Raw genomic sequence first — 11,515 nt, 5'->3', positions numbered from 1 at the left:
GAACCCAAAGCTGGGCCTCTCACTGAGCTGTGTGGCCATTTTTTGTCCAGCAGCTGGGTTGTCCAGCTGCTGCAGCTGCTGCTTTGAGTGTCCCTTGTCTGGTGCTGTGCTGGGGTGTCTTGGCAGCTCCGGTGAGCATCTCCTCTAGTGTCTTCTGCTGTCTTTGTGAGTCAGATCTGGCCTACGGTCTGGCTGCCATGTGCTCCAGGTCCGCAGAGGCGGGAGGATGCCCTCTCAGGAGACTCTGCGTTTAAGACTTTTAAAAACTGGGCACTGCTTTGGGTGAGGTAAACAGCCATTTGTAGCCTCGGTGATTCTTTGTTTTCCTTGGTTTGTTAAGTAAACCCATGTTGTGCTCTGAGCTTCAACTTGCAATTGTACATGCAAGTGAAGAACTCAGACAGTGCAATTGTACATGCAAGTGAAGAACTCAGACAGTGGCACTGTCCTTGGCCAGTTTAGTGCCCATTGCTGGCCAGCTTTATGACCACAACTAGCATTTAGAACTTGATTGACCCTGCAAACGGCTAGAGATGCATGCGGTGTTCAGGGAGGCACTTTACTATAGGCCTTCGTTAAAATGAGAGCTTTCTATAGAAAGGCGTTACATTCAGGACCCTTCTTAGTCTGCCAGGCCACTAATCTGTTGGAAAAGGTTTTTAAAAGACTTATCTTTGGTTTTCTGGAAGAAAATTTCAGAATGAGATTGTCCTTCCAAAGAGACAGACATGTGAAATTACAAGTATTTCAGTGAGCTTCATCTTTCTTGGAAACCTCACTAAAGCATGTTTTACCGTGGTTTCTTTTAGAGGGAAAGAGGGCTTCCACCACCAAGACCACCTCTGGGGTTCTGTGTATTTTTCCAGTTGGACCTGAGTAGTTTGTTTCTTTAGTAGGAAAAATCAGCCAGCCAAGTTCAGAGCCAAACCACAGCTAGAGTAATGTCTCCATTACTGTGACCTAAAAGCTGTAACTCAACACTACTGTCCTCACAGTTTCTAGGTAACTTTCCTTGAATCTAGGAGAAAGCTAATGATTTCTACTCAAATGGCAAATACTGATGGTTGTTGGCTTTAGATGGTCCCTTGGGAGCTCTTTAACTCCAGGATATTTGAAATTAATTCCTTCTGTTCTAAAGGAAATCTGAAATTTTCTCTTGATTAAAATAACTAGCTTAAAGACTGAAAAAAAATCAAAAATCAAATCAAAGCTTCAGTCTTATGTACCTGAAAAATCACCTTCTTTTCTAAAAGTTGGAAAATAAAGATGTAATTTCCATGGCATCTTCATCCTTAAACATAAATACATATCTTTGTTACCAGATAACAGGTCAAGTGGCCGTGAATAAGGCCTAATTAAATGAATCTTGGTACACCCTTACAAGTATGCTGCTATTCAAAAAAATATGAGTAATATCTCATTACATAATGATGTGGAAGGATTTTCAGGGTTCATTAAGTGATCAAAGTCAATGCAGAGAAGTACAAATAGTATTCTACTTTTACATTAACAAAAAATGGAGAGAAGGATATTAATTTGCATTTGCTAGAACTTGTACAAAAAAACAGTCAAAGGATAATTAGGAAATATAAGCAATGGGGGTGAGGTAAATTCATGAGGACAGCAGTCGGAGCAAGATTTCTCTTTGTGTAATTTTTATTTAGTGTAGACTATTGAATCACATATCAATAAAAATGACATTTAAATCTTAGTTTCCTTTGACAGCAAGAGATCTACATTCAGAGCCTCATACATCAGGAAACATTCATGTTTACATAGATAAAGCTGAAAAATAAAATGATTCTGAAAGTCATTTGGTGAAATTTTTCTAAGGTACATTAAATCAAACTCTCCTTTTTTTTTCTTCTCATTTAAGAAACTAATCAATCTTTCAGATTCAGAAATTTAGAGAGAAAGCATTGAGGCTCTTGAGTAGGCTAGCATTGGAAAAATATCTAGCATCTTTTAATATAATTAAATTTCTGTAATAAATCATTCTTGAGTCTATAGTCAGAACACCAGATTTGAAGCGGTTTCAAAACAATCTTGGGCTGGCGTAAGAGGTTTAAATTCCCATGGATTGAGTCCAAAATTATCGTAAGCTTGAAATTCTTCCTTTGTACCCTCAAAAATTCACCGCCCATCAAAAATTTTCATGGCCTCGTTGTCTTCTCTGCAAGTTTCCTTAGCCTTCTAACTTAAATGGAAACTTGAGGCCTTTTCAAATTGGAGTGATTTTCCTCCTTACCCTGGCCATGGACAGTGACACCTACCTGCCCCTAGACTTCTACCCCATGAGAAAATAGCTGCAAATCTCTCTCAGCCCCAACCTCTTACCTGAATTCCAAATGATCCAATTCTCTGGTCAACAGTTGTAGTTGCATTTTGGTACTTCAAATTTAACTCTGCCAAAATAGAGTACTCTTTTGCATAGCAGAAATGCCTTTTCAAATTATGAACTTTAAGGAAAATGCATTAAAAATCAGGCCATTTTTGCTTTTCACACAACAGAAGCCCACACCTTGAAATGCTGTTTTCCACATCTAGCAACCAATAGATGGGCCTTGGTTTGCAACAGTCATCAGATGGGTGGCTGCGTTCACCTAAAAGTGTAAAGGGGCCAGGCAAGGGAGCTGCTGTTCTGCCTCTCTCAGTGCTGGAGTCTCCTGCTGTCCTGCCAGCCTGCGTGTCTGGCCCCGTCTCAGCATTAAAGGCCTGCAAAATCCACCAAAGGCTCCAAATTCTCTCTATGTCTGCGAGAACTGACAGTGAACCTACCTGGACTAGATGGTTGTACAACTAAACTCAACCCTATTCGATGCGTTTCAAAAGGTATAATATTTTTCTTCATTCATCGGTGAAAACAAGTAAGACATTAACTTCTGAAAAAAATCAAATGACAAATTTTCTTCAAAATCACAGTCACATATAACAGTGCACCTTAGAAAAGAGGCAAAACAGACTCCATCCATTCATGAGTGTCATCAAATGTTGGACCTATTCAAAGGTGGAACAAAAAGGCAACTTTAAGAAAAGAGGATGGGGCCCTCCCTGATGGCGCAGCAGGTTAAAGCACAGCCTGAGAAGCTAAAGCCACTTCCACAAGATTTCGATCCCACCTGCCCCGGAGGAGACCCACATGGCGTGGCAGACCTCTCCTGACCCGCCCGCTGCTCCCCTCAGCAGTGTACTTCGTCGATCTGCCTGTTCTGCTCCCCACCTTCTATCTGGTGAATCCTCTCACCGCCCCTGTACCTCTGGCCTGTACCCCAGCTCTGTATGCATAAATAAATAAATATTTTTTTTAAAAAAAGGATGTCTTTAAAAAAAGAACTTTACTTAATTCCTTCCTAAGAGCTAAACATACTTTGTAGATTAGATTTAGGAAGTGGAGTGAGGTATGAATCCCCACTCCCCACTAAGGGCTAGGCAATAGTGAATGGATTTTTTTTAATGACTAAATAAAAACTGACTCTTCCCACCACCACCCCCAAGTAAGGGAGGAGAGCCCCTACATTTTCCAGATTATTCTGCAAAATGAGACCTAGGAGCAGCGCCAACAACCAAAATTAGTCTGTTAGTTTCATTACAAGCAGGCCTTGTTTTTATAACAAACCACAAAATTTTTTTTTGAAATAACGAAACAAAAAATAAGGGTAAGAATAAAGAGGGAAGGATGCACCGCCATGGAGGTGGATTATGGGTGATTTGGTGGTGGGTACACCACAGTGGTATACCTGGAGGGGGTAATCTAATGTTACCTCAATTACAAATAAGTAAATAAATGATAAAAATAGAAATAAAAATTTTAAAAACCTAAAAATAATACTGATGACTTTTCTCACAATACACAGTTACTCAAAATCAACTAATATAGCAAGGACAGGGGTCTTACCTCTGGGCTCTGTCTCACATGAATGCATATAGGTGGGTACAGTGTATCTGTCATTGTTGCAGAAACGAATTTTCATTTTTTAAAGATTTATTTATGCACACAGAACTGGGGTACAAACCAGAGGTGCAGGGGAGGTGCGAGGATTCACTAGAGACAGAGTAGGGAGCACAACAAGCAGATCAATGAAGTACACTACTGAGGGGAGCAGCGGGCAGGTCAGGAGAGGTCTGCCACGCCATGTGGGTCAGCTCCCTGGCTAGGGATCGAACTCGCACTGAAGCGGCTACGGCTAGCTTGCAGTGCTGAGTCTTAACCCACTGTGCCACCAGGGAAGGCCTGAATTTTAATTTTTAATCTTTAGTTTGATTTAAACATTGCTCTTAGTACAATACTGATACCAGCTGTACGGAAAGATACAGCAGCGCAGACCTATGACTCTTCTTCAATTCTGGAGGGTCAGGGCAGCCTGTGTTACTGTACCTACTTCTGTAGGTATTTATTACTCCCCGAACTCTACAGCCTCAGGTCACCACCTGCTTTTCAGCAGTCTCTGGAGTGACAGGTTTTGTTGCTGGCAATTTTCTCAATAGTAAGTAAGTCATTTCTGAGTTCAACTTGGGACCCAAGAAACAAGGAGTCTCTGGACAGTGGTGAGTTATCTCAGGTACACACTTTTCATTCATATTTTCAAATGACAATGAAGCAATCACTGAAAAATGAACCAGAAATATATCAGTTTGTAGATAATTCAGTGGTGGTAATCTGTCTCCATTCTCTTGCCCTGTAGTATCAAAAACTCCAAGAATATGTGGCTTTCTACCATTTATAACGGTAACTGCGAAGTTGTCGAAAATAACTGGTAAGTATTCAAATGGAAATTTATTGTGTAGGAGCTCAGGAGATACATTTCACCAGCAACACCAACCCCCACAACAATTCACTTAGGTGTCTGCATTGTAGCCACTTTTAATATTTCAAATTCAACTATGACCCTAGCACCTCCACCAGTGCACTGAAAGAGCTCTAAAATGGAAGTCTACACTCACACCACCACCAAATCCTTCTTTTCCATCTCTGTAAATGATTTTATCACCAGTTTAAAGCCTCAAGTCAAAAATCTAGACGTCATCTGGATTTTTCTCTTCTTGCAAATACCCATATTGGAAACCCTGTTGTCGTGGGATCCTGATTCTGAGAGTCCTTGCAAATGTGCCCACTGGTAGGAACCCACGATGGTAGCCTGTTTCCCACCTTGGGCACTGTCTTGAGTTCTGTTGTAGTACTCTCTAGACACTGCTTAATAGTAGTGGAGGGAGTGGAAAGATAAGATGTGGCAGTTAGCAAGAGAGATTAAGGAGGGTTTGACAATGACAAAATAATAAAACCATAGAAGCTGAGTAGCTCCATGAGAGTACAGGACAAGATAATTTAACATAAATTCAAGGAAGTGAGATGCCAGGATGTTGGAATCATTTATACATATACGGAAAAGGAGGGAATTAAGACAGAGGTGGCCACTAGAAAGAAAATGAGCCAGGAGTTAAAATTTTTGAGAAATATATGGAACAACATATATGACTTTAAGGAGTAAGTAAATTTGTAATAAATTGACAATGCAATAAGGAGTAGGAAGTAACAACCTGATGATGGAAAAGTAAAAGCTTCATGTGTTCTAGGAATGTGGAGGGAGAAATATCTAGAAACAATAATGGGCATTGTCTATCTCATCTCCAGGCTTTATTTCTAAAACATACACCATATCCATCCTGTCCCCTATTTTACTTTTACCATTCTACTCTCTACCTTCATCTCTCTTTTGAATTCCTGCAATTTAATTTCCTGATTGCTTTTTCTGAGTGGATTTGCCAACATTTTGTGTGTCTCTGACCCTGTGATTGTTTTAACCTGATGAACTAAGGAGAAAGAAAATGACTGATCAGAAAATTAAACTGAATCCCGGATTACTACTACTTGATCCTAAGTGAGAACTGAATAAGCCTCCTATATTCATCTTTTGTTCTTTAGTAGCTTTCTTTTTTCTGACTAAATAATGTTGAGACCTCTCAGTTCTGTCTAGAACAAAGATTTGACTGTCACTCCAGATACTGGATGATTTCCAAATCTTTATTACCAGTTGTAATGTCAATTGTTCCAGAGCTTATAGCATGAACATCTTATTGAGCAATACGTTAGAACAAAATCATGGTTTCTTCATTTGTGAAAATGGTAAGGTTATTATTAGTATTCTAGGAATGTATCTTATATAATCAATAAGAAATATAAACAAAGATTAGACTACAAGGCTATCCACAGAAGTACTGCTTACAAAGGTTTTTTTTAAAGTGTAAATAACCCAAGTGTTCAAAAATAGAATCACCTTAGACCATTTTTAGAAATACAATGGCCTGTCCTACTTATCAATTCAGTCAAGGACCTCTGGGAAAAGAGGCCTAAGTACTGACTTATTTTTTTTAATGTTAAAAAAAAAGTTCCTCCGGGCATTCTAATGTTCAGCTCCGGGATGTACTATCCTAGATTAATTTACCCAGTCTTATCGCTTTGTACCAGTATGCTGAAGGGATCACAAATTTATATATCCAGCCTGGACTGCTATCCCTTCCAACTCTATTCTTATAAATCCAGCTGTTCCTTGAATGTCTAAAAAGCATCTCCAATTGTTTAATGACCCTTTCTTCATACCACCTCCATTTATACCTAACTTTTCATTCTATCAGTTTAAAGTTCAAAATATAACCAGGGCCTCCCTGGTGGTGCAAGGGGTTAAGTCAAAGCACTATGAAGCAATCCCCATTGCAGCACAAGATCAATCCCCAGCAAAGGAGCTACCGACATGGCACAGCAGACCTCTCCTGTCTCACCCGCTGCTCCCCTCAGCAGTATATTTCAGTCGATCTGCCTGTTCTGCTCCCCAGTCTCTGGTGAACCCTCTCACCTACCACACCTCTAGCCTGTACCCCAGTTCTTGTGTGCATAAATAAATCAATCTTAAAATATTATAAATACACATACATACATACACACATACACACACATATCCACAACCATTTCTTACCAACTCTACCTCTTCTGGCTTGACCCACCTGCAATAATGCAGGGACCACAGTGTCTCCTTTAAAATGCAACTTAATTTATGTCTCTTCATTGCTCAAAACCCTATAATGACTTCTCATGCAGAATTAAAGCCAAAGTCTTTGTCATGAACTTAATCAGGTCTCCCACAACCTTTCCAACTTCAGTTCCTTCTACCACCTCCCCGACTTGCTATTACTCGTCCTCCTCCTTGCTCAAAGCCAGGCATATTTGCCCTTGGGCTTTTGCAGGTCCACTGCTTGGCCGTTTTTCTGAAATCTTATCACTACATCCCACACTTTCTCTAGATTGAAGACCAAATATCACCTTATTAATGAAATATTTCCCAAATACCTAAAATAAAAATAGTACCCAACCCCAAGCCTCCCTCCTTCCTTTTTCTGCAGAGCATACATTCCTACCAGCTATACTATGTATTTGTTTGTCATCTCTCTTCCCCACTAAGATATAAGTGATTTGATTTGATTTAAGGCTGCATTCCTAGCCTAGAAGAGTGCGTGGCACAATAGTGGGTACATACTACTTATTTGTCAAATGGATGAATAAATATATAGACATATTTTCTCCATTATTTTCGCCCACACTATGGTTAGCTTACCTTATCTGAACGGTTTTTCTCATGACCATACCATTGTAATGACGTAAGTCAATTGAAAGTTACAATGTGTTCATTGGCATGGCAGGGTTTGACAGTTTAGTAGTGGAGCTATATATAATCATATACCTCATGGGTTCATGCATCTAATTTGTAAATGAATGTACAAGTCTATAAATGTTTTACGCATCCTTGGGCAATGTGGAGGTTAAGGGCTACTGATACCTAAGAAGTAGAAAATGCATCTATACCTTTGATTTCTTCCACAGCTTCACTACAAACATGCCATGGAGGTGGCAAAGGATTGTTTTCAGGGCACGCTGTGGATGCTCAAGGCTCTTATCATTGGCCCCTCTCCTCGGGTTTTGTGTTCAGCATCCAAGATGGTTGAACCCGTGAATGCAGAACCTGAAGAAAGAAAAACAACTGTGTGTAAGTGAACACACAATTCACACCCATGTGGCCTAAGGGTCAACTGTATACAAATATATGCACTCATTACAACCTTTATGTCCCATCACTAGACAATCTAGTTTTGGAACTATAAAGAATTTAGGGTATCGACTGGTCCAAATCTCACAAATCTTCCCAGATTACTAACAATCATCTATGTGTGGTCTCATGACAAGAACTAGAAACATCTTCTTCTATATCCCCTGAAGAATATTTTAACTACATCACTAGCTCTGGCATTCAAAACTATGTAGATAAAAGGCAGAAAGCAAAACTGTAAGTAAGAAAGTGGTAAGAACTGTCTAAAGTAATGATTAAACAGTTCTGTATTCAGTTTCTTGTGAACAGCATGAGTGGCCTTCAAAACCATTGCAGTCTACACGCCTTTCTTTATCCACCGCCTTTCTACCTCAACCCCAGTTACACAAGCACACCGAATTAAAAGAAAAGAATTAAACAACAACATAAGCCTGCCAGGAATTCAAAATCACTTTAACCTGGCACTTGAAATCATTTGCCTAGTGAGAGCAGCCCTCAGATGCACTGTGACTCAGCATTTTATGGTGCCTGAGACATGAAGTGAGATAAAGGTCTTGTACCCTTCATGAAAGGAACATTAGCTAAATATGGAGCTAAAATAAATGAGCAGCTTCAAAAACACAATCAGTGTTGAAATGGTACAGTGCTCAGTGACACAGGCTTCACTCAGCCTGTGATGACAAGGAGCAAAATATGTGTCAGTTGAAGCAGCAGAATGCTCTAAAGTAACTTGTTCGCCTATGAAATTAACAAATAACATTGCTTCTGACAATCAAAGCTCAAGAATGGAGCAAAAGTTTCAAGTAAATGAAAACAAAATAAAAATATGAGCTATGGGGGGCCACCCTGGTGGCACCAGGGGTTAAGCCCACAGCCACAGCAACACACATTTGATCCCCCACCAGGGAAGTCACCCACATGGCGCAGCTGCCCTCTCCTGTCTCTGGGAGGTTCCCCTCAGCAGTGTATTTCAGATCTGCTCCCCACTCTGTCTCTGGTGAAGCCTCTCACCCACACCCCCACACCTCTGGCCTGCATCCCTGTTCTTGTATGCATAAAGAAATCTTTAAAAAAAAAAAAAAAAATATATATATATATATATGAACAATGGTGACTGATTAAGGCTTAGAGCTTGGGAGGGGATTTACCCAGCTACTCTTCACTAGAATATAGATGAAATGGAACCTAGTGAGGATTAATTTCCCCTTGTGGAAATAAAAGGGAAAAAATAAGTAAAGTCAAAATAGAAACTAAGTCCAGCTCTTTTTGACTCGGACGGCTAGAAAGAAAGTAATACACAATATGAAAGTTGCAGTAAAGACAAAGTTTGCCATGCTTGGCAGGAGAAAGAAAAGAACATAACAGATGGCCAGCAGGCAGATCTGGAGCAGTAGATCATGAAAAAAGACAGAGGGATACACAAGGGAGGAAGGTAGGGAATCCCACGAGAGACACCAGGAATTTAAATAAAGACAATCTATTATTATAATAATAGACAAATTATCAGATAGGAGACAACCCATAGGCAAACAGGCCAGCACTTGAATTTAGCTCCTATCCTAAGTACTCTAGACACATTAACTATTTTTTTAAATATTTATTGATTTATGCATACTGAACTGGGGTACAGGCCAGAGGCACAGGTAAAGGGAAAAGATTCACCAGACACAGAGTGGGGAACAGAACAAGCAGAACTAATGAAGAACACTTGGTGAGGGCAGCAGGCAGGTCAGGAGAGGTGTGTCACACCATGTGGATCACCTCCAGGCTGGGGATCAAACACATGCTGAAATGGCTTTAGCTTCTTAGTGCTGCGCTTTAACCGGCTGCGCCACCAGGGAGGGTCCGTATTAACTATTTTTTTTGTAAAGATTTATTTATTTATTCATACAGAACTGGGGTACAGGCCAGAGATGCGGAGGGTGAGAGGATTCACCAGAGACAGAGTGGGGAGCAGAACAGGCAGATCCACGAAGTACACTGCTGAGAGGAGCAGCAGGCGGGTCAAGAGAGGTCTGCCAGCCATGTGGATCTCCTCTGGGGCAGGGATCGAACTCATGAGAAGTGGCTTAAGCTTCTTAGTGTAACGCTTTAACCCCCTGCGCACCAGGGAGGGCCCCCCCATATTAACTATTTTAATCTTCAAAAGGGGCCAATGATTAAAAAAAAATAGTATAAAACCCCATTCTACACAAGGAAACAGCCTCAGAAAAGCTGTTAAGTTCTCAAGATGACATTGTTCACAAATGGCAGAACAAACCCACAAAATTCTCAAGGACTTAATGCTGCCTTTTGTGAACATCTCAAAATGTGAAAAGGAAAGGGGGAAACAAATGATTGAAACCTTTGCTATATTCAAAAGCAGAGCCTGTGGGGCACGGACATTGAATTTCCCAGAAGGTACCAACAGCCTACTTACTAATGGGGCTGACTGATTCCAAAACACCACTGCCAGGGTATCCTGCAGCTGAGCACAGGCCCAGAGGAGTGGGGACTGAAAGGAGGCGGCAAGGGTGTTGGCCAGACTGTGACACCAAGGAACACTTCCCTAAAGGGGCAGCATTTGGGTCAGAATGTCAAGAGAATATCTAGGTGAGAGAACATCACGACTTCTGCACCAAACTATTCCCAGGGTTGTCAGCATAAACGTCAACCCCCTGGAAAGGTCCTCAGGCCTTCACCAGGTCTGGGGCAAAGCCAGAGAGCTATCCTGGGTGAGGGGCCCATCCTGAGTCTCCACGATCAGCTCAAGGTCCAAGTCCAAGGGACCTCGTTTCTGTCTCCATAAACTGTACGAGGGTTAAAGGCAGGTACCCCGACTGGCTCTTTTGTAACACTCCCCTCCCCGAGCCGGTGTCCGGAAATTCTCAGGCTGTAGCAGGTGCACGGACAAGCGTTTTCTGAGCCCAGAACCCAGTGCGTTGGCGGGACATGATCTGGCTGCGGAAAGCGTCAGGAAGAGCTTTAAACACCCCCACGTGCGAGACCGCCTGGCACGAGAATGCCACAGCCTGGGAGGAGAGGCTGCAACCGAAGAGAAGCGGGACGGGGGTCGGGCGCAGGTTAGCTGCGAGCCAGTGGTGAAGCCTGCGCGAGCCGTCCTCGGAAGTGAACTGCTCCCCCCAAACCGTGCAGGGGTCCAGGGTGCGGAGGCAAACAGCTGTGAGATGCAGCTGACTGTCCCACCTGGGGTGCAACACAGCACCCCTGGTACTCCTGACACTCCCTGGCACGCCGCACCCTTCGCTGGGCTTCACCCGCAGGCCCCAGGGACGGACACCCCGAGGCCCAGGGCGGCCAGCTTCTCTCGGCCGACTCCCAGCTCCACCGCGCAGCCCCTCTGCGGCGGCCATTCCGAGCGCGCCGCAACCCAGGCTGGCGGCTCCGCTTCCAGGCTGGAGCGCGCCCGCGGCCGGCGTCCG

General features: G+C 42.3%; 1 protein-coding gene across 1 annotated transcript in view; it reads left to right on the top strand.

The window, feature by feature from the left end:
- The first annotated feature begins 7,888 nt into the window (after positions 1-7,888).
- The window catches only part of DNAJA2 (DnaJ (Hsp40) homolog, subfamily A, member 2), a 15,784-nt gene continuing 12,157 nt past the window's right edge, over positions 7,889-11,515 (top strand). The window contains exons 1-2 of the mRNA XM_012730448.1: positions 7,889-8,033; positions 10,944-11,487. Coding sequence (XP_012585902.1) covers positions 7,889-8,033; positions 10,944-11,487 — 689 coding nt within the window. The remainder of the gene's footprint in view (positions 8,034-10,943; positions 11,488-11,515) is intronic.

This window comes from Condylura cristata, unplaced genomic scaffold (assembly GCF_000260355.1).
Source record: "Condylura cristata isolate star-nosed mole 26May11 unplaced genomic scaffold, ConCri1.0 scaffold00028, whole genome shotgun sequence".
NCBI lineage: Eukaryota > Metazoa > Chordata > Mammalia > Eulipotyphla > Talpidae > Condylura > Condylura cristata.
Note: the sequence above shows the minus strand (reverse complement) of the source record. Positions and strands in the feature narration are given on the sequence as shown.